Below are 27,215 nucleotides of genomic sequence, written 5' to 3'. Positions count from 1 at the left end.
GTTGCCGTGCCCTCCTCCAGGGAATCCTCCCAACCCAGGGATCGAACCCGCGTCTTCCACATTGTGGGCAGATTCTTTACCGACTGAGCCGCCAGGGAAGCCCTCTGACTTTCTAAGGGGAAAGCATGGATAGCCTCAGATTACCTGTAAAGATGTGATTTAAGGCTCTTCAGAAGTGAGCCTTGCTCTTGGGAGCCCATTTCGTGCGGTGACTTTCAAAAGAGATCGTGTATTCTGGATCTAAGGACTGTGGATTTCCTTGACCTGTGTCTTCACAGCTTAAGTTTAACGATTTTCTTTGGAACTGTCTTCCAGCCCGTGGGGGCCAGTAAATGGAGGATGGGCCACCCAGATAACTAGATCCGGCTGGGCCCCCTCCCCACCTACACACATGTGGCCAAGGCGCCATCGGGAGTGGTCAGCGTGTGGCTCCGCCTCCGCCGCGTGCCAGTCCGCAGGGACCCTGGGACGTCACTTCAGCCTAGCGGGCCCTGGTCTGTTGGGAGTTGGTGGTGGCACCGGAAGCCCAAACCCGTATCCGCTCCAACATTCGACGCCCCTGGCGGTCATGGCTTCTCCGCTGAAGCTAGAGCAGGACATGCAGGGGAAAGTAGATTCATTTCGGGCCCGCATCGCCCAGGAGGCCGAGGATCTAGTGTCCACCTTCTTCCCTCAGAAGCTCTCGGAGCTAGATAGTCGGGTCCAGGAGCTCCGCCTGCAAGACTTGTCCAGAATCCGTTCAGTGCCAGCCCCAGAGAGCCTCATTGCCCCAGACACTGCTGGTGATGGGCCCAACCGGGACCCGCCGCCTCTGCAGACCCAGCCCTCCATCAAGGTACTAGCACTGCCCAGCGGCGAGGGACAGCTTCTGCGAAGCAACCAGCATCTGGTGGAGTTGATTGAGCGTGTGAAGCCTGAGATCGAGCTGCTGAGAGAGAAATGCAACACTGTGCGGATGTGGGTGCAGCTCCTCATCCCAAAGGTGGAGGACGGCAACAACTTCGGAGTGTCCATCCAGGAAGACACCGTGGACCAGCTGTGGACCGTGGAGAGCACAGCAGCCTCCTATCTACGCCGCTTCTCCACCTACTACAACACCCGGGCCAAGCTGTTGTCCAAGATAGTGAAATACCCCCAGGTGGAAGATTATCGCCGCACCGTAGCGGAGGTCGACGAAAATGAGTACCTGAGTGTGCGCCAGATTCTGCTCCACGTACGGAACCAGTATGCCACTTTGCATGATGTAATCCTCAAAAACATCGAGAAGATCAAGACCCCTCGGAGCACCAACACCGACAACCTTTACTGAGGACCTTTCTACACCCCACTTTCCTTTAGGAGTTGGCAGTTCAGGCAGCCAGAAGGCTGGTTATCTACAGGTGATGAAACGACTGGAAATGTGCGTTACTCTTTAGAGACAGTTTCATATAGCTTATCCCCATAATGAATCCTCTTGGTGTAATTTTTATTTGATTTTTCTTTGGGGAGAAAGAATGGGATCAAGCCATCTGGTTGAAGGTGGTAAGGTTGGTCAAGGAGAGAGGATGGCCATTTTAAAAACAGCTTCATAGATGATTGTTGGCCAAGGTTTCTTTTTTTATGGCATTGGTGATATTGAATGGTTTCAGGGGTTAAAAAAAAAGTTTTAAAGAAAGTTCAATGAAGCTTTTCTTAAGGCTCTGCTCTGTTACTTTGTTCAAACCTCAGAAATGCTCCTTTTATATCATCTTTTGGTTTTTGCAAGAAAAGGAGTTTAAAGGGATGCGTTTAGGTCATTGTATGCTTTTAATTTAGCAAATTGAAATAAAAATCATTTTTTGATGGCCTGTGTGCTTATCTGAACTTTAATTTTCAGATGTATAGTTTTCCCCCTTCTCAGCTGGACTCATACCTTTGGTATTTTTCAACTCTGATGTATAAGAAAAATGAGCATATAAAAAGGGATAGATCTCAATTGTTCCTAAGAAATGGGCATTTATACCTCCCTTAGATTGAAGAGAAATCTGTGAAAATGGCTTCCTGGCACAATCTTCTGCCATCTCAGCATCATCTGTTTTCCTTTTACACACAATTTAGAGTTTCTTCTGTGTATCCATTTGTTTAAGTCCCTGCTAAGTCCTTCAAGCTTTATATCGCTGCCCTCAACTGATTTTCATCTCCTGTACCCTTTTGTCCCTTAAGATATTTCTTATTTCTTAAAAGTTTTCCTGTCAAATTATATGGGTCATTTTTAAAATCTGAAGTCTCTAAAATGTGACTGGGTTTTTTTCCTCCTTCCTGCTTTTGCTGTCCGGTTTAGGGGAAACCATTGTCATCTTCTCAGTGGTGATCTGTATTGTTGGTATATTTCAAGTCCAGCATTTCCAGGTTTCATTTGCAGGTAAGGTAAATTACTATACCCTGAGTTACCTTAATGCATCAGAGAATTTCTTGCAGTTATTGACATGATCAATTTTTTCTTCCATGGTGGGTTTTTTTTTGTTTGTTTGTTTTTGCTTTTTTTCAGAATTCTGCTTTATCTGGTGATGAAGATACTTTAGCCATTTGAAGTATATTTATTGAAAACTTTTTCAGTGGGACTTCCCTGGTGGTTCAGGCGGTAAAGCGTCTGCCTACAATGCGGGAGACTCAGGTTCAATCCCTGAGTTGGGAAGATCTCCTGGAGAAGGAAATGGCAACCCACTCCAGTATTCTTGCCTGGAAAATCCCATGGACTGAGGAACCTGGTAGGCTACAGTCCATGGAGTCGCAAAGAGTCAGACCCGACTGAGTGACTTCACTTAACTTTCTTTCACTTTTTTTTTCAGTATTAGTATTACTTGAGGATCTTCATCACTCAGAATCAGCATTTGTGGGAGTTATATAGTACACAATTGGAAAAAGAAAGAGTGGGAGTTACTTCTGTTGCATTTTTATATACAGGAATAGATTATTCCCGTGTACAATTGACAGCTTCATCTCTTTTTCCCATTGAGCTAACAGTGCCCTGAATCCTTATGAGAGTTTTAAGACTACGCATAATAAGTTATGACCTTAATCTTTTAATGTATTTTATAGTACTGCTTTCATGCAATAAATTATTTCTCAAATGAGTTTTTGGTAGGGAAATTATGAGGGATTAAATTTATTTTTGTGAGAAATGAGAATGTATTTCCCATTGGAATTTTTCCCACATAATATAAGACCCTCTGAAACTAGGTAACTGTCCAAGTCAGAGTCTAGAATCTATTATTAAAACTTGCTTGTAATTCTACTCCCCTCCCCTTTTTTTTGCAATATCTTTATAAGAATGTACTCCTTGCTATAAGTGAAACAACCTTCAGATCTTGCTTTAGATAGGATCAAAACCTGATTATCTACTCTTTGCATTGATCCTAATCCTCCCCCACTCCCCCCTTTCCCCATTTAATGAATTAAATCACTTTTGAAGGAGACTTTTTAATTTAGGAGTTTCTTTTCGACAATGCATTTTGGTTGCCAGGGGTGAAAACCAGCATGAACCTTTATTGTACAGACTTGACTCTAAAGGCTGCTGTAAAAACATTTCCTGTTTAACAGTAAGAATTGTTTAGTATGTAAAGCAGAGATGTTTTCTTTTACATCTTCTTTAAAAAAGAAATATTTCTTATTTTGAATTACACCACATTTCTAGTGGGTGGTTTTGTTTTTCTAAGTGAATAGTGATGTTCATTACGTTTTTTTCTGGGGTGGTGTCGAAGTCTGTGCAGGAAGGGCATGATGATTTTGGGCACCTCCTGCTTTTTCATTTTCCTTATCTTTTTCACTTGAAGGAGTAAAATAGCTGTTTCTTCATGAGTGAAGTGAATTAGAGACATAATCACCTTTAAAAACTTTATAACATATCCTTATAACTGGGCCTGTATTACTAAAATATACATGAATATGTATCTATATTAACCTATATAGATGAGAAAAGATTGTAAACTGATTTAGTAGAAGCTTTATTTTCAAAGTAAACTTCTAAAAAATGATGCCCTAAGATAGAACAAGTTTATTCTTTTGTTTAACTTCTGAAAAGCCTGCATCTTTCAAATTGGACCTTGTAAAACAACAAAAGATATTGCCTAATAGAAAGAATTCTGGTTGCATTTAACATTCTTCCTCAAGAGTTCTCTTTATTTCCCTTGTAAGTTATTAGATTTGATTCAGATTAAGTGCCAGGAATTCTACGTCAGTCCGTTTGACAGGCATTTAATTGCATGCCATTGTGTAATAGACAGCGTGAGGAAGTCTTGTTGCTTGTTTTTCAACCATAGTTAATCATCTCAGGTTTAAAATATCTGTTCCATACATGATACCACCATCATCTTGCTGGTTCCTTATACTCTTAAACTGTCAAACCCTATGCCATATGCCAGTTCAGTTCAGTCGCTCAGTCGTGTCCAACTCTTTGCGACCCCATGGACTGAAGTACAGCAGGCTTCCCTGTCCATCACCAGCTTCTGCATCTTGGTCAAACTCATATCCATTGAGTCAGTGATGCCATGCAACCATCTCATCCTCTGTCGTCCCCTTCTCCTCCTGCCTTCAGTCTTTCCCAGCATCAGAGTCTTCCAGTGAGTCAGTTCTTTGCATCAGGTGGCCAAAGTTTTGGAGTTTCAACTTCTTGATGCTGATCCTATGTGAGATTGAAATAAATTGTCTCTAATATCCAAGCATATCTTTTACTAAGAAAATATGCATGTCCTTTTTAGTTCAGATTTTGGTATTTGCATTTTTCTCCGTTCTAACACTGTATCAAACAAATTTGGAGCTGGTGCCTACTTCTGCAAAAATCAAGCCCTTTATGATTTCTCCTTGCACATGGTTGCAAAAGCTTTTATTGTAATGAGCCTGTTTCAGGACTGGTATCAAAACATGGTAGCCAATATGAACCATTTGCTAACTGTTAGTTCTTAAAGCGTCTTTTAAACTCCTTTTAAGAAAACAGCTGAATTGAAAGAGTGTGTGTGTTTTATGTTTTGTTCTTAGGAAATGGTTTGAAAAACTCATTTGAAATTAAATAATTTAAGTTTTAAATTCTTTTTATGATTCATGAAAGCTTCTAACTCAGATTTGATTGGAAATTCTGAAATTGGTAGATCTGGTTTTTAGAGCTGAGTGACATACCTTTCTTAAGCCATAGAACTGATACAGAAGAGGCTCAAAGTTCTTAAGTTTTGGAACTTAGAAGGTTTTTTTTAAATTATCAAATTGTTTATAAATTCTTTGGCTATTAGAAGCAACTTTTTAAATAGTCTTTATGAGGTTTTCATATTTCTACAGAACTCTTACCAAATAGCCTCAGCCATTAATAGATAACTGTGATCAATTTAAAATGTTTTTTCAGTTTCAAAAGGACTATCTCAACGCTCAGAAATTTGAAAAACAAGCAGGGAGAATCCACTAGTTTAATGAAATTATTGAAGCTCATGTATGGGTTTCATTTATTTTAAGAAATACATCTTATGTTATTGCAACAAAGATTATGTATATTTCTATAGAAGATAAGCATTTATATTTAAATCAAGTTTTACTAACTAGAATTTCAATTGGCTGTTATCCCCCAGATTCAGATAGCAGTAGATAAACCCCCTTTAATTTTGTCTTTCAAGGATTCTTAAGGCTCTGTTACCTAGCTGTGGCAATGATATGCATCTCGGATAAGGGTTTTGACCACAGTGTGGAAAATAGAGATCAAGTAGCGAGGAAGAGTGTGCCTAGATTACTGTGAGAATGTCTAGATACTTACATTAGGATTTTACTCTGATTTTGATTTGAGGTTCCATAGTGGAATTAGCCATTTTATTGTTTAGTGTTTATCCCATTCCCCCTCAAAAAACATTTTTATTACCTCTGTAAATATGCTCAAGAAAGCGCTCATTGTCTTGTACTGATTAGATGAGTTGTTCTTCTTACAGTGATTTGGTATGAGTAGGAGGGAATCCTGCTTCCTTTGTCAACATTTAAACATTTCTGAAAGATGCTATTGTGCACTGACATCAAGGCATTTTTTAAAAATTACTGATCTTTTTGAAAAAACAAAGGACTCAGTCAGTTACAGAAACAGGTGTTGGACCACCCTTGTTCGCTGCATTACAACACTGTAGTGGTAACACACAAGTATCTGCCCGCCTTGAACTGAAATTATCCGTGGGAAATAAAATAGAAATGTAGAAGTTTCATGACTTACCTTTTCATCAACAGTCATAGGTGTTTAATATTAGATGATTATATATTTGTATATGTTTTTTCTTTGCTTTCTTTTTTGTGATAAGTCTTTAAGTTCCTAAAGTTAATTAGCAGAATTTTATCAGTGAAGCTTAGTGATCCCAGTCACTCAAATTTAAACTATTTCAATACTAAACTGAACTTAATGAATTCTCTCACATGGAAAAAGTCGAGTGTTATTTTCACTTGTAAAAAACTATCAGGAGCTAATGAACAGGAACTAAACCCACCTACAGAATTAAGTTCCTTTTATAACTTGGCCATTTATTTAACTTTGTTATTTAATCTCACTCTCAACAAAGTTTTGCAGCATGACCTTGGAAATACTGTTTGCTTCAGATAATACAGCATTTTGAAATTCTTGAATAAATATATAGCTTCCAATTAAGGTTTTTGATGTACTTTTGCCTCCTTAATTTTACAGATGAAGAAATTTAGATTCAGAGAATTATATAACATCACACAACTTACATGGCAGAAGTCTAGAAGCCAAATCATCTTCCATTTCAGGCTAGTGCTTTATTCACTGCACTGTACTGCATCTTCATTTTCAATAAATGAGATGATAGTGTGTTTAAAGGGAATTCTAGAAATGTGCAAACCAGTAGCCACAAATTAACATATCACTACGACGTGATGTATTACTTTATTCTATGAAACTTAAGAGAAGTTGAAATGTTTCTAAACCAGAATGGGCTGTAGTATTTTTACTAAAAGATTATGTAAAGGTATCCAAAACAATCTCTAAATTTATATGGTAACTGTAACTTTATTTTGGTCATAGAAATGACCCTTACTAAAAACCCAGGAGTTTCAGTACCCCCATTCCACTTCTCCTGAGGAGATATTCTAAACTATCAGCCATGCCATTTGTGTTGGTGGTGGTTTAGTCACTAAGTTGTGTCCGACTCTCATGACCCCATGGACTGTAGCCTGCCAGGCTCCTCTGTCCATGGGATTCTCCAAGCAAGAATACTGGAGTGGGTTGCCATTTCCTTCTGCAAGGGATCTTCCTGACCCAGGAATCGAACCTGGGTCTCCTGCATTGCAGACAGATTTGTGTTGGAGGGAGCTGCTATTACAACATTTGGAGATAGGTGGGGAGAAATATAGTACAAGATTTTATTTATTTCATTTTTGAATATATGGGTTTAAAATATCTTACTGACCAAGTCCCCTACCCCCCCATTGTTTACCACCAAAGAACTGCTAAGTGGAGTTGTTATGGCTCTGTCCCTAATAACCTACAGAATAAAGGGGGAAAACAGAGGAGCGGTAGGTTTTTGTTGGAGAGGAAGGCTCAAAGGACCATTTCCCAAAAGAAGTTTATCCTCTAGAGCATCACAGTGTTCATTATAGTAGCTGTTAATCTTCAAATGTAACTGGTCCGAATGGAGATGTGTCATAAGAGTAAACTACACACCAGAGTTTGAAGACTAAGAGCTTGAAGAAAAAAAGTAAAATAGCTCAATAATTTTTACACTGATCACATAGAAATTGAATGATAGTATTTTGAATATGTTGGATAAAGAAAATAGATTATTAAAATTAATTTCACCCATTTCTTTTTACTTTTTTTATTGCTAGAAAGTTTACATGTGACTTGCATATATGGTTCACAACATATTGACCTTAGGCAACATGCTTAGAGCTAAGATTTCTAAGTTAATTGGGTTGAGTCTTGAAGCTGAATCAAAACCTTCTATGGTGACATATTATGGGAACATTACCTGAAGACACTGATTTGTCATCTTTTCATAATGCATGGTAAAAGTGAATCAGGACTTCTCAGAGTTCAACTTGTTCTTGGAACTTGGAGTGCCTAAAGGAGTGGATGGCCAGCATGCCACTTAAAACATATCTTCTAAATATCTTATCTCTTATCCACACTTACGATGAGAGCCTAGAGTACTAGCCTTCTGTATTGCTAATTCAGGGTGATTCCATATGCTTTAGAAACCTAATAGATGGTAAGGTTGACATCTTATTTTGAAGATTGACTTTCCTAACAGTTTTTACCTGGCTGAAGGAATAATGTACCTCTGGTACCTACAGATACCTTTAGGCAAAGTCAGGCTCATCCTCAAGGAGCAGCATTTGAACACTAGGTGAAATCCAGAAAATTGCACTGAATTCCTGTAATACTGTTTCTTTGTATTATTTTTATGTGTACACGTATAATACCTTCTCTAGGTAAGTTTCTTGAGAATAGTGAGGGACTTTTTTTTATTCACTCTTTATCCTTTTGGTGTTTTGCATATAATAAGTTTATAAAGAATTTTGAATTAAATTTAACTGAGCCAAAACTTGATCAAACTAAAGAAAATTATTTTCTCATAAGACATATATTAATAGTAAGTGAGGTACTTTGTTACAATTGAACATGTTTGTGGATGTATACCCAGGAATATGTAACAATGATAGACATCTAAAAATTTGATTCATAATTAAAGACCAATTTTAGGCTTCTAATTAAACATTTTTTAATCACAATAATATAAATGGTTTAAAGTACTTTTGGCAATTCTCCTTCAATATTCCCAGTGATTTCATTAAGCCTATTCACCCTGCAACAGCTGCAAGTTATTCCAAACATCTGTACTGAATTCCCATGCTGTATGAGCCCATCTGAAAACAACTCTCTCACCCCATTAACAGCATCAGTAATTCTCTTACTACTTTTCTAACCAAGAGTTATGGAGAAATAAGTCTAGTATATCAAAGAGTGAAAAGTTTTGTTTTTCAAAATTGATTCTCTGTGATCATGAGCATAATGCTTTACCCTTCCAGATTTCTGATTTTAAAAAGTTAATTTCTTAAATATTTAAAGGTACATAGTTTATTAAATAGTCAAGGAAGAATTCTCTTAGATTTTAAGTTTTATTTGCTAATATAAAGACTTAAAATATTCTGGTTAAAATTATTTCATAAATTTTAAACAGTTTAAAAAGTATGGTGAGCTCAAGACATCACTGTCTTATTCTTCAGCTTCTTTAATGTTAGTGAATGTTTTTCTCTGCTTTTTTCCTTCATTTTCTGCTGTGAGACAGGCAAAAAATTATTGAACCCATTACCTTTGTATTTCATAGTTTACTCCAGTACTTCTTTAAGGCACCCATCTGGAACTAAAGAAATTTGACAGACTGAGATGGTTGCTCTTCTGTAGAGGAGTAGTGAAAAAGGCCATTTTATGAGCTTCATGAGCTGAGAGTTAATGTTTTCAATAAACCAATAAGTTCAATATAGTCCTTTGTATTTAAATTTCAGCTTATTGCATTGCATTATATTAAGTCCAAAAGACCACACAGTATGGTAGGAAGTTTAAATGTTACTTAAGAATCAAATTTCTGTTTATACTTTTAGAAAGAAGATTAAGAGTAATGGCAAAAAATGAAGTCAAAATAGCTTGATTAAAGGAAGCAAATAATTGTAGTTTATTAAAAGAATATCTCCTTAATCTTACAGTATGTGCTAATTTTTTGCTTTGCAAGTACATAAATTTATGTATTACCTGAGATATGCTCATTCTGTAGAAGTTTTATGTAAAATTAATGAACTTTAGCCCCATAAGAACATTTAAAAATTAAAACTGATGTTTGAAAAATGAGAATTTTGATAATTCCCATAGGAAAGACTATAAGAAATATTGTATCAGAAAGAAATATTACTCATTACTCATTTTTTAAGCTCTTTCATTTCTACCTCAGAAACCATTTAAGTTTTTTCAAAAAGGTTTAACAACAGTCCTGCCTAGAAAATACATTTGAGACTTTTAGTATTATTTCATGGTGATACTATTCTAAATATATGTTTATAAAGAGGCAGTAACTAGATTTACTCTGAAATTATTTCTGAAATTTTTAGCTACACTGTCAGATTAATGGCTAACTTATTTTCTTTTTTAAATTTAATTTTTATTTTATTTTGGAGTATAGTTGATTTACAATGTTGTATTAGTTTCAGGTATATAGCAAAGTGATTCAGTTATAGGTACATTCTTTTTCAGATTCTTTTCCTGTATAGGTTATTGGAGAATATTGAGTAAAGTTCCCTGTCCCATACATAGACTGGTCCTTGTTGATTATGTGTTTTATATGTAGTAGTGTGTATGTGTTAATTTCAAACTGATCTCTTCTCAGTAATTTCAAGAAGAAGTATTATTTCATTAAATAATCAAATTGCCCCTGTCTGTTGATTAACCTATACTGAAGATTTACAAATCTATTATTTTGTTCAAGTGTATGTGAAACTCTTTCTGTACAATGCATTTATTACCTTACATATAGGAATACTTTTGCTGTATAACCCTGGTAACATTGTTATGATGTTTTAGTATAAAATTACTAGTAGAGAGACCACTATGTCAATCACCTGTACATTATTCCATCCTGTTAACCAACAGAGATCCTTAACTGTCATAAAATAATTTCCTTGTTTGTCATACATATGAAGTATTTGAGTGTAATTGCATGAAGTAATTTTTAAAGTCAGTCAGTCTTGAGTGACCAAGCATATTCCTCAGTCCCAACATTCCCCCCTACCCCCACGCCCAGTATACCCTCACCCCCAGTATATTTTAGGCAAGCCTTAATTTGGATTTCTGCTCATAGTTTTGGCAGTCCTAATGTGTGTAGCAGACAGCAGCTTTTTTTAGATTTGAACTTACTCTTGAATCACTTATGAATAAATGAATGAATAGATAAATAAATGGCTAAAGCAGGTACTCACCTGAAGTTTGGTGGTTTCAAACCACTGTCTGTCAGTTCAGTCTCTCAGTCGTGTCCGACTGTTTGCGACCCCATGAACCGCAGCACACCAGGCCTCCCTGTCCATCACCAACTCCCAGAGTCCAGCCAAACCCATGTCCATTGAGTTGGTGATGCCATCCAACCATCTCATCCTCTGTCGGCCCTTTTTCCTCCTGCCCTCAATCTTTCTTTCCCAGCATCAGGGTCTTTTCAAATGAGTCAGGTCTTCGCGTCAGGTGGCCAAAGTATTGGAGTTTCAGCTTCAGCATCAGCCCTTCCAATGAACACCCAGGACTGATCTCCTCTAGGATGGACTGGTTGGATCTCCTTGCACTCCAAGGGACTCTCAAGAGTCTTCTCCAACACCACAGTTCAGAAACATCAATTCTTCTGCACTCAGCTTTCTTTATAGTCCAACTCTCACATCCACACATGACTACTGGAAAAACCATAGCCTTGACTAGATGGACCTTTGTTGACAAAGTAATATCTCTGCTTTTTAATATGCTGTCTAGGTTGGTCATAACTTTCCTTCAAGGAGTAAGTGTCTTTTAAATTCATGACTGCAGTCACCATCTGCAGTGATTTTGGAGCCTAGAAAAATAAAGCCAGCCAGTTTCCACTGTTTCCCCATCTATTTGCCATGAAGTGAAGTACAAACCACTGTACTGTAATTTTATTTTTCAAATTTTGATTTTATTTTCTAGAAAAGTTTTATATTCAGGGCGTTGTCATCCAGTTGTACTTTGATCATTCTTTGACTGTCCACAATAGAGTCATACATTTATTTCCTCTTTGTGAACAAAGAAAATCATTTAACAATTCTCAGTTTTTCTCATGAATAAGGTATATCATGGGAGCTTTGAAATAGTAGATTCAAAGATTTATAGGACTGTTTTCACTACTCATAACTTAAAACATCTAAGAATAATTCCTAATATATAAATTACCTATACTTATTTTGACATTGATGTTTTGATATGTGACTGTGTTAGAATTGTTCGTGCAAATGCACTTTAAATCCTGTTAATAATATTGAAATAATTATGTTGAAATTAGTTTATTTTACTTACAGTCATCCCTACTTTTTTTTTTTAAATGTATTACTTTTATTTTTTTTTCTGTTGTATCCCTTATGTCATATTTTATTTTTATTTATTTATTTATTTATTTTTTTGGGGGGGGTTTTGTCATACCTTGATTTGAATCAGCCATGGATTTACACGTATTCCCCATCCCGATCCCCGCTCCCACCTCCCTCTCCACCCGATTCCCCCGGGTCCTCCCAGTGCACCAGGCTGGAGCACTTGTCTCATGCATCCCACCTGGGCTGGTGATCTGTTTCACCATAGATAGTATACATGCTGTTCTTTTGAAATATCCCACCCTCACATTCTCCCACAGAGTCCAAAAGTCTGTTCTGTATTTCTGTGTCTCTTTTTCTGTTTTGCATATAGGGTTATCGTTACCACCTTTCTAAATTCCATATACATGTGTCAGTATGCTGTAATGTTCTTTATCTTTCTGGCTTACTTCACTCTGTATAAGGGGCTCCAGCTTCATCCATCTCATTAGGACTGGTTCAAATGAATTCTTTTTAATGGCTGAGTAATATTCCATGGTGTATATGTACCACAGCTTCCTTATCCATTCATCTGCTGATGGGCATCTAGGTTGCTTCCATGTCCTGGCTATTATAAACAGTGCTGCGATGAACATTGGGGTGCACGTGTCTCTTTCAGATCTGGTTTCCTCAGTGTGTATGCCCAGAAGTGGGATTGCTGGGTCATATGGCAGTTCTATTTCCAGTTTTTTAAGAAATCTCCACACTGTTTTCCATAGCGGCTGTACTAGTTTGCATTCCCACCAACAGTGTAAGCGGGTTCCCTTTTCTCCACACCCTCTCCAGCATTTATTGCTTGTAGACTTTTGGATAGCAGCCATCCTGACTGGCGTGTAATGGTACCTCATTGTGGTTTTGATTTGCATTTCTCTAATAATGAGCGATGTTGAGCATCTTTTCATGTGTTTGTTAGCCATCTGTATGTCTTCTTTGGAGAAATGTCTGTTTAGTTCTTTGGCCCATTTTTTGATTGGGTCATTTATTTTTCTGGAATTGAGCTTCAGGAGTTGCTTGTATATTTTTGAGATTAATCCTTTGTCTGTTTCTTCATTTGCTATTATTTTCTCCCAATCTGAGGGCTGTCTTTTCACCTTACTTATAGTTTCCTTTGTAGTGCAAAAGCTTCTAAGTTTCATTAGGTCCCATTTGTTTATTTTTGCTTTTATTTCCAATATTCTGGGAGGTGGGTCATAGAGGATCTTGCTGTGGTTTATGTCGGAGAGTGTTTTGCCTATGTTCTCCTCTAGGAGTTTTATAGTTTCTGGTCTTACATTTAGATCTTTAATCCATTTTGAGTTTATTTTTGTGTATGGTGTTAGAAAGTGTTCTAGTTTCATTCTTTTATAAGTGGTTGACCAGTTTTCCCAGCACCACTTGTTAAAGAGGTTGTCTTTTTTCCATTGTATATCCTTGCCTCCTTTGTCAAAGATAAGGTGTCCATAGGTTCGTGGATTTATCTCTCGGCTTTCTATTCTGTTCCATTGATCTATATTTCTGTCTTTGTGCCAGTACCATACTGTCTTGATGACTGTGGCTTTGTAGTATAGTCTGAAGTCAGGCAGGTTGATTCCTCTAGTTCCATTCTTCTTTCTCAAGATTACTTTGGCTATTCGAGGTTTTTTGTATTTCCATACGAATTGTGAAATTCTTTGGTCTAGTTCTGTGAAAAATACCGTTGGTAGCTTGATAGGGATTGCATTGAATCTATAGACTGCTTTGGGTAGAATAGCCATTTTGACAATATTTATTCTTCCAATCCATGAACACGGTATGTTTCTCCATCTGTTTGTGTCCTCTTTGATTTCTTTCATCAGTGTTTTATAGTTTTCTATGTATAGGTCTTTTGTTTCTTTAGGTAGATATACTCCTAAGTATTTTATTCTTTTTGTTGCAATGGTGAATGGTATTGTTTCCTTAATTTCTCTTTCTGTTTTTTCATTGTTAGTATATAGGAATGCAAGGGATTTCTGTGTTTTAATTTTATATCCTGCAACTTTACTATATTCATTGATTAGCTCTAGTAATTTTCTGGTAGAGTCTTTAGGGTTTTCTATGTAGAGGATCATGTCATCTGCAAACAGTGAGAGTTTCACTTCTTCTTTTCCTATCTGGATTCCTTTTACTTCTTTTTCTGCTCTGATTGCTGTGGCCAGAGCTTCCAACACTATGTTGAATAGTAGTGGTGAGAGTGGGCACCCTTGTCTTGTTCCTGATTTCAGGGGAAATGCTTTCAATTTTTCACCATTGAGGGTGATGCTTGCTGTGGGTTTGTCATATATAGCTTTTATTATGTTGAGGTATGTTCCTTCTATTCCTGCTTTTTGGAGAGTTTTAATCATAAATGAGTGTTGAATTTTGTCAAAGGCTTTCTCTGCATCTATTGAGAGAATCATATGGTTTTTATCTTTCAATTTGTTAATGTGGTGTATCACATTGATTGATTTGCGGATATTAAAGAATCCTTGCATTCCTGGGATAAAGCCCACTTGGTCATGGTGTATGATTTTTTTAATATGTTGTTGGATTCTGTTTGCTAGAATTTTGTTAAGGATTTTTGCATCTATGTTCATCAGTGATATTGGCCTGTAGTTTTCTTTTTTGTGGCATCTTTGTCTGGTTTTGGAATTAGGGTGATGGTGGCCTCATAGAATGAGTTTGGAAGCTTATCTTCATCTGCAATTTTCTGGAAGAGTTTGAGTAAGATAGGTGTTAGCTCTTCTCTAAATTTTTGGTAGAATTCAGCTGTGAAGCCATCTGGTCCTGGGCTTTTGTTTGCTGGAAGATTTTTGATGACAGTTTCGATTTCCTTGCTTGTGATGGGTCTGTTAAGATCTTCTATTTCTTCCTGGTTCAGTTTTGGAAAGTTATACTTTTCTAAGAATTTGTCCATTTCATCCAAGTTGTCCATTTTATTGGCATAGAGCTGCTGGTAGTAGTCTCTTATGATCCTTTGTATTTCAGTGTTGTCTGTTGTGATCTCTCCATTTTCATTTCTAATTTTGTTAATTTGGTTCTTCTCTCTTTGTTTCTTAATGAGTCTTGCTAATGGTTTGTCAATTTTGTTTATTTTTTCAAAAAACCAGCTTTTAGCTTTGTTGATTTTTGCTATGGTCTCTTTAGTTTCTTTTGCATTTATTTCTGCCCTAATTTTTAAGATTTCTTTCCTTCTGCTAACCCTGGGGTTCTTCATTTCCTCCTTCTCTAATTGCTTTAGGTGTAGAGTTAGGTTATTTATTTGGTTTTTTTCTTGTTTCTTGATGTAAGCCTGTAATGCTATGAACCTTCCCCTTAGCACTGCTTTTACAGTGTCCCATAGGTTTTGGGTTGTTGTGTTTTCATTTTCCTTCATTTCTATACATATTTTTATTTCTTTTTTGATTTCTTCTATGATTTGTTGGTTATTCAGAAGCGTGTTATTTAGCCTCCATATGTTTGAAGTTTTAACAATTTTTTTCCTGTAATTGAGATCTAATCTTACTGCACTGTGGTCAGAAAAGATGACTGGAATGATTTCAATTTTTTTGAATTTTCCAAGACCAGATTTATGGCCCAGGATGTGATCTATTCTGGAGAATGTTCCGTGTGCACTTGAGAAAAAGGTGAAGTTGATTGTTTTGGGGTGAAATGTCCTATAGATATCAATTAGGTCTAGCTGGTCCATTGTGTCATTTAAGGTTTGTGTTTCCTTGTTAATTTTCTGTTTAGTTGATCTATCCATAGTTGTGAGTGGGGTATTAAAGTCTCCCACTATTATTGTGTTACTATTAATTTCCTCTTTCATACTCGTTAGTGTTTGCCGCACATATTGCGGTGCTCCTATGTTGGGTGCATATATATTTATAATTGTTATATCTTCTTCTTTGATTGATCCTTTGATCATTATGTAGTGTCCTTCTTTGTCTCTTTTCACTTCCTTTATTTGAAAGTCTATTTTATCTGATATGAGTATTGCGACTCCTGCTTTCTTTTGGTCTCCGTTTGCATGAAATATTTTTTTCCAGCCCTTCACTTTTAGTCTGTATGTGTCTCTTGTTTTGAGGTGGGTTTCTTGTAGACAGCATATATAGGGGTCTTGTTTTTGTATCCATTCAGCCAATCTTTGTCTTTTGGTTGGGGCATTCAACCCATTTACATTTAGGGTAATTATTGATAGGTGTGGTCCCGTTGCCATTTACTTTGTTGTTTTGGGTTCACGTTTATACAACCTTTCTGCATTTCCTGTCTAGAGAAGATCCTTTAGCATTTGTTGAAGAGGTGGTTTGGTGGTGCTGAATTCTCTCAGCTTTTGCTTATCTGTAAAGCTTTTGAATTCTCCTTCATATCTGAATGAGATCCTTGCCGGATACAGTAATCTAGGTTGTAGGTTATTCTCTTTCATTACTTTCAGAACGTCCTGCCATTCCCTTCTGGCCTGGAGGGTTTCTATTGATAGATCAGCTGTTATCCTTATGGGAATCCCTTTGTGTGTTATTTGTTGTTTTTCCCTTGCTGCTTTTAATATTTGTTCTTTGTGTTTGATCTTTGTTAATTTGATTAATATGTGTCTTGGGGTGTTTCGCCTTGGGTTTATCCTGTTTGGGACTCTCTGGGTTTCTTGGACTTGGGTGGCTATTTCCTTCCCCATTTTAGGGAAGTTTTCAGCTATTATCTCCTCGAGTATTTTCTCATGGCCTTTCTTTTTGTCTTCTTCTTCTGGAACTCCTATGATACGAATGTTGGGGCATTTCACATTGTCCCAGTGGTCCCTGAGGTTGTCCTCATTTCTTTTGATCCTTTTTTCTTTTCTCCTCTCTGCTTCATTTATTTCCACCATTTTATCTTCTACCTCACTTATCCTATCTTCTGCCTCCGTTATTCTACTCTTGGTTCCCTCCAAACTGTTTTTGATCTCATTCATTGCATTATTTATTTTTAATTGGCTCTTTTTTATTTCTTCTAGGTCTTTATTAAACATTTCTTGAATCTTTTCAATCTTTGTTTCCAGGCTATTTATCTGTAACTCCATTTTGTTTTCAAGATTTTGGATCATTTTTATTATCATTATTCTAAATTCTTTTTCAGATAGATTCCCTATCTCCTCCTCTTTTGTTTGACTTGGTGGGCATTTTTCATGTTCTTTTACCTGTTGGGTATTTCTTTGCCTTTTCATCTTGTTTAGATTGCTGTATCTGGAGTGGGCTTTCTGTATTCTGGAGGTCTGTGGTTCCTTTTTATTGTGGAGGATTAACCCAGTGGGTGGGGTTAGACGATTGGGTTGTCAAGGTTTCCTGGTTAGGGAAGCTTGCGTCAGTGTTCTGGTGCGTGGAACTTGATTTCTTCTCTTTGGAGAGCAATGGAGTGCCCAGTAATGAGTTTTGAGATGGGTCTATGTGTTAGGTGTGACCTTGGGCAGCCTGTATGTTGATGTTCAGGGCTATGTTCCTGCATTGCTGGAGAATTTGCGTGGTATGTCTTGCTCTAAAACTTATTGGCTCTTGGGTGGTGGTTGGTTTCAGTGTAGGTATGAAGGCTTTTGGACAGTCACTTATTACTTAAAGTTCCATGTAGTCAGGAGTTTTCTGGTGTTTTCAGGTTTTGGGCTTAAGTCTCCTGCCTCTGGATTTCAGTTTTATTCTTCCTGTAGTCTCAGGACTTCTCCAACTATACAGCCCTGATAAGAAAACTTCTAGGTTAATGGCTAAAAGATTCTCCCCAATTAGGGACACCCAGAGAGGTTCATAGAGTTACATGAAGAAGAGGAGAGGGAGGAGGGAGATAGAGATGAGCAGGAGGAGAAAAAAAGGGGACTCAAGAGGAGAGAGACAGATCTATGCAGCTGTCTGTTCCCAGAGTGTTCTCCGTAGCCCAGTCACCTACAAAGATTCACAGAATTGGATTGGGAAGAGAAGGGGAAAGGAGGAAGTAGAGGTGTTCTGAGGTAGAAAATGGAGAGTCAAGATTGTGAGAGAATAATCTTCGATTTAAAAATAGGGCTTCTCTTCTTTTTTTTTTTTGTAAGGTTATAGTGTATTGAAAATGAAAATTAAGGAGTAGTAGAGGAGTACTAGAGGACTTTAAAAGAAATAAGAGAAAAAGAAAAATAGAAAATAGAAGAGAAAAAGGAAAGAAAAAAAAGAGAAAAAAAATTTTTTTTCCCTAATTAAAAAAAATCGTAAAAATCTATGGAAATGAAAGTTAAGGAGTAATGGGGGAGTAATAGGGGATTTTAAAGGAAAATAAAAGAGAAAAAAGAAAAAAAAGAAGAGGAAAAAAAAAAGAAAAAAGTAAAATTATATCTAGGAGTTTCTCTGGAGCTGTTGTGGTCAGTGTGGGTTCGGCTCAGTTTCAGATAGCTCCTCGTTCCAGCTTACGCTTCTCGATATCTACAGGCCCCTTCCGGTGTAGTCAGTGTTTTCTAGAGGGATTTTAATCTGTTGCACCAGTCCCTTCTGAAGCCGTTCCCTTTGTTTATTTGGCTTCTGTTTGCCGGTCTCTTCAGAGCCTCATTTCCGCCCTGACACAGGCGGGCGGAGGTGGACTCATTCAGGTAGCTAGTTCCGTCGCTCTGCGGGGAGGGGCTGGCGCTGCGGGGAGGGGCTGACGCTGCTTTCTCCGTCTGCGCCGCTCAGGCTCCCGGCTGTTCTATATGGAGCGCGCCCCGGGCTGCGCGAGGTTCCAGCCCTCGGGTGTTCCACAAAAGCGCGGAAGGAAAAGCTGCGCCTTCTCTCAGTGCCTTCCCCGTCAGAGCGGTCCAGGCAGCCAGGGGCTTGGTGGGCGCACTCTCCCCAGGTGTGGCGCGCCCCCTCCCTTCCGCGGACCCAGTCTCAGTTTCCGCTGGCGCCAGTCGGGTGCGCGCGCCTTCTGCCCTCCGCGTCCCCAGCCCCAGTCCCCACCGCGCGGTCGGGTGCCTGCGCCCTGTGTCTCGCCGCGACCTTCCCCTCCCCCCTGCCTTCTGCCTCCGGCGGGGCTGGGCCGGTCCGCAGCCTGCGAGCTCTTCTCTGGACTTTCTCGGTCTCTTTGTTCTGCGAACGGCTGGTGGTGTGTTCGGGCCGGTTAATTTACTCTCCCTCTCTTGGTCTCCCACAGTTCAAGTTGGCAACTCACAGAAGCTCCCTCCGATTGTCCTCAGGGCACTCAGGCCCGGACCCTACCCCAAGCAATGCTGCCTAAGACTTGCCGGGACGGATCTCCGTCCTTAGCTCTTTTGTCTCACGTTTTATCTTTTATATTTTGTCCTACCTCCTTTGGAAGACAATGGGCTGCTTTTCTGGGCGCCTGATGACCTCAGCTAGCGATCAGAAGTTGTTTTGCGAAGTTTGCTCTGCGTTCAGTTATTCTTTTGATGAATTTGTAGGGGAGAAAGTGGTCTCCCCGTCCTACTCCTCCGCCATCTTGGCCCATCCCTACTTCTTAACGTTCGTATAATTATCTATCATTCATATAGGTTTGAAGCTATGAAGATTATCTCAGATGACAATTTTTCTCCAGTGTATTTATCATCCTGATATTATATGATTTAGAGTTATGTTAAAGGTAGCGTATGCTTCCTGAACATACACCAAAGACAGACCAGAAGTACACAAAAGAGAAATTGGAAGTTTTATGTTATAGACAAATATGATTTGTTTGATAATTATGTTTGTTAAGTCTCTGGTGAATGTTGATTTCCTTTTATTTAGGGACATCCCAGAAACCTATCTGGGTACGAGCAGAATGAGCATTCTTAGCAATTTGATAAACTGCCTTTCTAGAATGAGTTGTATTTCCTAATTTGGAGGTCTCAATGTCATTTTTCTTGATGATTTTAAAAACTTTTGATTTATTCAGTATATCACACAAACAAACAATTGTTTGGTATACTGAAATAAAATTGTTATTGACAGAGCTTGGTCTAAATCCCAGCTGGGCCTCAGTTTTTTCAAATGAGGGCACAGGCTATAAAATCTCTGAGGTCTCTTTCTGCCTTATGGCTCCATGCTTTTGCCTAGTGTAATTTCTGTCATATTTTGGTTGGCTTTTTGCATGTAATAGCAGACCTTTAAGAATATCTCCCACATGAGACTTGAGACGTGAGATTTGTGGAGTCAGGAAGGGGATGATCATAAAGTCTTCAAAGACAAAGAAAGTATGAGCTGAGTCATGTAAATAGAAAGGTATTCCCAGCACTGAATAATAAAGATTAAGAGCAATACAGACACAGGGATCCTCACTGCCAAGTTAAGTATACTTGAAAGAATGTGGGGTTCCCAGATGGTGCTGGTGGTAAAGAACCTACATGCCAATACAGGAGACATAAGAGATGTGAGTTCTGTTTCTGGTTTGCAAAGATCCCCTGGTAGAGGGCATGGCAACCCACTCCAGTATTCCTGCCTGGAGAATCCCATAAACAGAGAAGCCTGGCGGGCTATAGTCCCACAAAGAGTCGGACAGTTCTGAAGCAACTTAGCACACATCACCTCAGTTAAGTATGTATTCTATATATATTCATTTGAATGTTCCATATATAGCAAGAATTGTGAAATAGAAAAGGGAAATTTTAGATTGCTTTGGATTTTTTTTTAGTATTTTAGAAAGCTGCAGTTTGGTATCTTTGCTTAATAACTGTATGTTGACACAAAGAAAGGGGTTGGGTTAATCGACTGAGTCACTTTTCCCTCCTTTATCATTTAATATTCACTTCTGAGACACTCGCCTTGGTGTGTTTTTTTTTAATAGTATCTATTGTTTTCCTAATTGTTAAATTTTTATTTTCCTTTTTGATTAATGGCTCCTATTTATAATTAGCCTGATACTTCAATCAGCCATTTCAGATTGTCATTCTGCTCATCTTTTGAGTTCTGTATTAGCTGATGATTTTTCATGATCTGTGAATGTTAGAGCTCACAACCATTTGATTAGCCTAAAGAGCATATCTGTTGTCATACTTCCTAATAAAAATCTTTGCTTGTTGTAAGAGAAAAGATTCAAAACTCAGAGAAAAAAAATCTCCCTCCCCCGCCCAAAAAAACCCCTTCTATTAGAATGAGGAACATTATCTTTGTATGGTATCTTGCCTAAGGTCTCCCATCTATTCAGTCTAATTATGAGGTAGCTCAGTTGGTAAAGAATCCACCTGTGATGCAGGAGATCCTATTTCCATTCCTGGATCGGGAAGATCCCCTGGAGAAGGGATAGGCTATCCACTCCAGTATTCTTGGGCTTCCTTGGTGGCTCAGATGGTAAAGAATCTGCCTGCAATGTGGGAAACCTGGGTTTGATCCCTGGGTTGGGAAGATCTCCTGGAGAAGGGAACAGCTACCCACTCCAGTATTCTGGCCTGGAGAAGTCTTATGCACTGTGTACTCCATGGGGTCACAAAGAGTCGGACATGACTGAGCAACTTTCACTTTCATGAGGTACACTCTTGTATGTGACCTGATATTCCAGGTCTGGGCTCAGCACATCTTACTTCCTCTAGTGCTTCACCATATTAGCACTTGTGCAGACCTCACATTGGATAAGGCAATGGCAACCCACTCCAGTATTCTTGCCTGGAAAGTCCCATGGGCAGAGGAGCCTGGTAGGCTGCAGTCCTTGGGGTCGCGAAGAGTCGGACACGACTGAGCGACTTCACTTTCAGTTTTCACTTTCATGCATTGGAGAAGGAAATGGCAACCCACTCCAGTGTTCTTGCCTGGAGAATCCCAGGGACGGTGGAGCCTGGTGGGCTGCCGTCTGTGGGGTCGCACAGAGTCGGACACGACTGAAGCGACTTAGCAGCAGCAGCAGCAGACCTCACATTAGAGAGTGAACTACAGCTTAGATTCTTATTACATTGCTTTGAGTGTTTCCATAGGTAAGGGTTAGGCAGTATCTTAAAATAGTAGCTTCTGCTTCTTAGGGGCATCTGTTTAGTAGCTGAACTCTGATGAGAAACGTAAGTGATTTTCGATTTAATGTGGTCTTCTCCAGTTGTATTCCTCATTTTACGGTTTCTGGTGAAGAACATATTTTCTGTTTGGGTGATCTAAACTTTCTCCTTTCTCTGTTCTATGCATGTGTGTTTTCCTTTGTTTCATTTCTGTCATCTTTACAGTTAAGGAAGTTTGTAAAGAAACATTATAACATCTCTAGACAGATAAGTCTTCTTTAAATGAGTATATTTCATGTTCTGTTGACTTGAGTCCCTTTAACAATAATAGAAAAGATTGACTCACTTACTTTTTTTAAGTTTCAGTTAGTTTCTATTATTTGCCCAATTTATTCTAGTGCTGTGGATACAAAAATTCCAAACATTTTTAGCTCTTTGAAGTCATCTTTGTAGTGACCAGCCGTAATTCCTTTCATTCCTAATAATGTTGTTGTTGTTATTAGTCGCTAAGTGATATCTGACTCTTTGCAACCCCATGGACTGCAGCATGCCAGGCTTCACTGTCCTTCAGCATTTCCTAGAGTTTGCTCAAACACATGTCTATTTTGTCGATGATGGCATCCAACCAGCTCATCCTCATACATCCTGGTAGTATATCTCATCATATTATGAATATAGATCAGTAATAGTATTTGTTTTGGTGGTATTTAAGATGTACTAGGAAAAGAGTGCATTTAATTGTTGGCAAGAGATTAAGATTAAAAAAAGATATTCTGAGGATATTGTTGTTCAGTAGCTAAGTCATATCTGACTATTTGAGACCTCTTTGACTATAGCACACCAGGCTTCCCTGTCCTTCACCATCTTCCAGAACTTACTTAAACTCATATCCATTGAGTCGATGACACCATCCAACTGTCTCATCCTCTGTCATCCCCTTGTCCTCCTACATCTTTCCCAGCATCAGAGTCTTTTCCAACAAGTCAGCTCTTTGCATCAGGTGGCCAAAGTATTGGAGCTTCACCTTCAGCATTAGTCCTTCCAATGAATATTCAGGACTGATTTCCTTTAGAATGGACTGGTTTGATCTCCTTGCAGTCCAAGGGACTCTGAAAAGTCTTCCCCAACACCACAGTTCAAACATATCAATTTTTTGGCGCCCCCATCTTCTTTATGGTCCAACTCTCACGTCTATATATGACTACTGGAAAAACCATAGCTTTGACTCCATGGACCTTTGTTGCCAAAGTACTGTTTCTGCTTTTTAATATGCTTTCTAGGTTTGTCATAGCTTTTCTTCCAAGGAGCAAGCGTCTTTTAGTTTCATGGCTGCAGTCACCAGCTGAGGTGATTTTGGAGCCCCAGAAAATAGTCTTTCACTATTTCCATTGTTTCCCCATCTATTTGTCATGAAGTGATAGGAACGGATGCCATTATCTTAGTTTTTTGACTGTTGAGCTTTAAGACAGCTTTTTCACTCTCCTCTTTCACCTTCATCAAGAGGCTCTTTAGTTCCTGTTTGCTTTCTGCCATAAGGGTGGTGTTATCTGCATATCTGAGGTTATTGATATTTCTCCCAGCAATCTTGATTTCATCTTGAGCTTCATCCAGCCTGACATTTTTCATGATGTACTCTGCATATAAGTTAAATAAGCAGGATAAGTAGAAGTATATGAGAGGAGCTAATGTGGACTTAAGCTTGGGAATGAAAAGGGGGCATATTTTGTGCTGAAGGTAAGAGAAACAAAGGAGTCCAAGATGGTTTTAGATTTCTGTTTGGATAACTAGATAGAAATTGATGAGTTAACAAAAGTAGAAAACCCAGGAAAAGATAAATTTTAGTTTAAGAATACTGTTATAGATATTCCAGTGGAGATGTTTAGTGAAAAATTGTAAATATGGATCTTCAGTTAATGTTTGGGAGGTTTGAGTCAGACATATACTTTAAGTCATGGGTTAGATGAGAATGCCAAGTAATAATATGGGTTGAAAAAAGATTCACCACTAAGAAACACCAATTGTTAATGTGGAATGTGGTGGAAGAGAAGGTAACAACAATAACATTGGAGGGAAATGAGAACTAAGAGAATTTGAGGAGGGAAAGTTGCATGTCAAATGCTGCAGAGAGAAATCTAGTGTGAGGACTCGATAAAAGCAAGTGGCTTTGACAATTAGAATGTATTTTTTTGAGGAGAGTTTCAGTAGGATGGTAGTGACAGTTTTCATTACTTTGGGCATCAAATGGGAGATGAGGAAGCCCATTGATTTATGGCTCTATTGTAGTTTACCTATCTAAAATAATGCCATTATTAATTTAGTTAATGTTTTTGAAAAATGTTAGGTCAGACATTAAATGGCAATGTCAAATATGTCAGAAGTGGAATTACAGCTCTGTCCTAGCAGTGTTTCTTGATTGTAAACAACAGAAACCTACTGTAACTTAAAGCAGAAACTACTGACATTAAGCAGAAAAGGAATTTATTGGAAGTCTATTTGGTAGTTCACAGATACCATGGAAGGCTGGAGAATTCAGCTTAGAATGTGGTGGGAACCAAAGGAAGCCACACAGCAAAGAACACAGCCATTGTCTCAGCTCACGAAGCTGGGTTAGGACACCCCACAGATTGCTAGCACCACTGTCAGTGGCAGGCTCTTCACTGCTGTGAACAATCTGTATGTCTCTGACTCTTTCAGATTTAACAGGAGTATCTGATTGGCCAAGCTTATGTCACATGGCCATGCCCTAGTTGCCAAAGAGCTGGGAGAGAGGCTTCGTCTCCTTGCTTCAGGTTTCTGTAGCTGAAGATATTTTCTGCACAAAAACCCACTCAGTGGTAATATCAACAAATAGAAAAGCTTTTGGGATGCAGGACAGCCATAATCACCAGCTAGTACTGTAAAAACTAAGTGCCAAGTCTTAAAGACTTAGGGAAACTAATTTGAAATTCGTATGACTAAAATGAAAAATACTTATTAAGCTTAGGAATGTAATCTATGGCTTGCCTTATCAATATTAAATATCAAGAGTATTAAATTAAAAACTTGACTCTAATCTCTCCTGCTTTGTACCTTATAGTATAGGCCCTTCGGTGTCCTCTCTCTCCAGATATCTGGGCCCCCATACCCTACCCTGGGATTCATGATGGCAGCCTGGGCAAGCTAAATGGAGGCAACGTTATTGAACCTGGTAGTAGGAGCACATGTCTAGGAATGAGATTAGTCTTGGCTAGACCTGAATGGATGTGAGGAGCAGCTGTGACCCTTTGGAGGGGGAGGGAGAAAAATAACCACTTTGCAGAAGAGAAAATTGGGTTGAGGCTGGGGTGGGGGAAAGTGCTTTGGGCCACAGGGGAAGCTGAGTGGCTGGGCCAGGCCAGGGGTTGGCTGGGGTAGGAGAATAACAGTGGAGGGAAGCAGAGGAAGGCACATGTTGTACAGATAGTAGCTGCCCAAATTCTTCAAATGACTAGGCCTGTGAGGAACTTTTTTTTTTTTTTTGGTACTAGGATTTAACTTGATTTTTAAATGTGTTTCCTTGCCAGAAGACCATTATGAAGTCTACCCACAGAAGAAAAGACCCTCTATCTATGTAATTCAAATAAAACTAGACTTTTTTTTTTCTTACCCTTTTAAAAGACTAATTTTGGCATAGTGACACATCCGAAAGAAGTGCAAATCCAAAAGTTCAAAAACTTGATAAGTAATGTAGCCTTTTAATGGAGTCTCTTGAAAAAACTGGAAAGGAAATATTAATAGACAGGAAAACATCCTCTTCCCTCCAACCACCACGCCCTGCCCCCAACACACAGTCACTGCCTTAGTCTCTCTTCTGTCACACAAAGCTCACAGCTCAGGCTAGCCCTCTTTACTCAATTCCTTTCTATCCTCCCAACTTCCAGACTTCTCCCCCCCTGCTAAACTAATACTTTTAAAAACATGTAAGCCAATGTAGCTTCTTCCAACTCTCCTCTCCACCTATAACCTCACCCCTCCCACACACACTATCAGCAGTGCTAAAAACAAAAAAATCCTTAGAAGCAGCACAGAGATAGGAGTAGAAGCTCTGAATACTTCTGTTATTTCTCTCTCGCCAGTTTTTTAAATTAAAAAAAGTGAAATATCAGAGTGTATTCCTTCCTTGGTTGAATTTATAGAGAATATCTATGACAGTTGACACCAGTGTTAGTGAAAAAGAATAATGAGAGATCACAATAGAAAGACCAAAATCAGTGGGGACCAAATCACAGAAGAGCTTTGGTTTCTATGCTCAGGACTTTAGATCAGCTGTAAGTGCCTGTCAGCCTCAGTTTCTTTCATTCAGCTGTGGGCAGTGGTTCTCCACTGTGAGGTGGAGCGGAGTAAACCTAGACAGCAGTGTCACTGCCCACTTTGTAGTTTGCCTTGTCAAGTCGTCTTTCCTAAGATGTACTTTATGGATGTTTTACAGCCCCTCCTATTTCTTTGCGTGAAACCAAGATCAAATTTGCTTTGGAAAGAAAAGGACCAAGATCTGTAGTGAAGAGTGTGGAAATATCCAGACACTGAGAATCATTCCAGGAGAGATACCTTTAGAAACATAAATTAAGTAGGACTCCTCTTCTTCCATCGCAGAAAGTTGTAGAGTCATAGATATGAAGGAATCAGCTAGAATCATACCCCCCCCCCCCGCCATGTTCCCGTCCCCTGTTTACACACACAGGGCATTCGAGACTACTCTTGTACAAGTGAAAGTGAAAGCCACTCAGTCGTGTCCAACTCTTTGCAACCCCATGGACTATACAGTCCATGGAATTCTCCAGGCCAGAGTACTGGACTGGATAGCCTTTCCCTTCTCCAGGAAGTCTTCCCAACTGTGGATCAAACCCAGGTCTCCTGCATTGTGGGTGGATTCTTTACCAGTTGAGCCACAAGGGAAGCCCAAAAATACTGGAGTGGGTAGCCCCGGTGGATCTTCCTGACCTAGGAATCGAACCGGGGTCTCCTGCATTGCAGGCAGATTCTTTACCAACTGAGCTATCAGGGAAGCCCCAAACTGGGGAATGAGGGCATCAATCCCGCTACCTCTCACATGCTAAGTGAGCGCTCTACCATTTGAGTTAATCCCCTGTTCCACTCTTGTACAAGTTTACCTCATTTCTAGAGCCTCTGCCTAGAACTTTTAAAAAAAATTTTGGTCTCGACCCAACATTTTTCCCACGAAAAAATAAAGTAATTCTCTTAGATACCAATATTTAACTTTTTGCTTGAAGTGTTTACTAATTAATCTCTTTTTTCAGAAAACTTG

General features: G+C 38.8%; 2 protein-coding genes across 4 annotated transcripts in view; both read left to right on the top strand.

Moving 5' to 3' along the window:
- Positions 1-27,215, top strand: part of ATF6 (activating transcription factor 6) — a 255,115-nt gene that overhangs the window by 150,799 nt on the left and 77,101 nt on the right. The window lies entirely within an intron of this gene.
- Positions 51-2,190, top strand: LOC133040050 (proteasome activator complex subunit 3-like). The gene has a single exon (XM_061119796.1). The coding sequence runs from the start codon at positions 392-394 to the stop codon at positions 1,307-1,309; it is 918 nt and encodes a 305-aa protein (XP_060975779.1). The 5' UTR covers positions 51-391; the 3' UTR covers positions 1,310-2,190.

This window comes from Dama dama, chromosome 20, assembly GCF_033118175.1.
Source record: "Dama dama isolate Ldn47 chromosome 20, ASM3311817v1, whole genome shotgun sequence".
Lineage (NCBI taxonomy): Eukaryota > Metazoa > Chordata > Mammalia > Artiodactyla > Cervidae > Dama > Dama dama.
This window is presented reverse-complemented; position numbering and strand designations above follow the sequence as displayed.

Excerpts from the sequence above, each read along its gene's own strand:
- LOC133040050 (XM_061119796.1), top strand. The coding sequence starts at position 392 with ATGTGGCCAAGGCGCCATCGGGAGTGGTCAGCGTGTGGCTCCGCCTCC.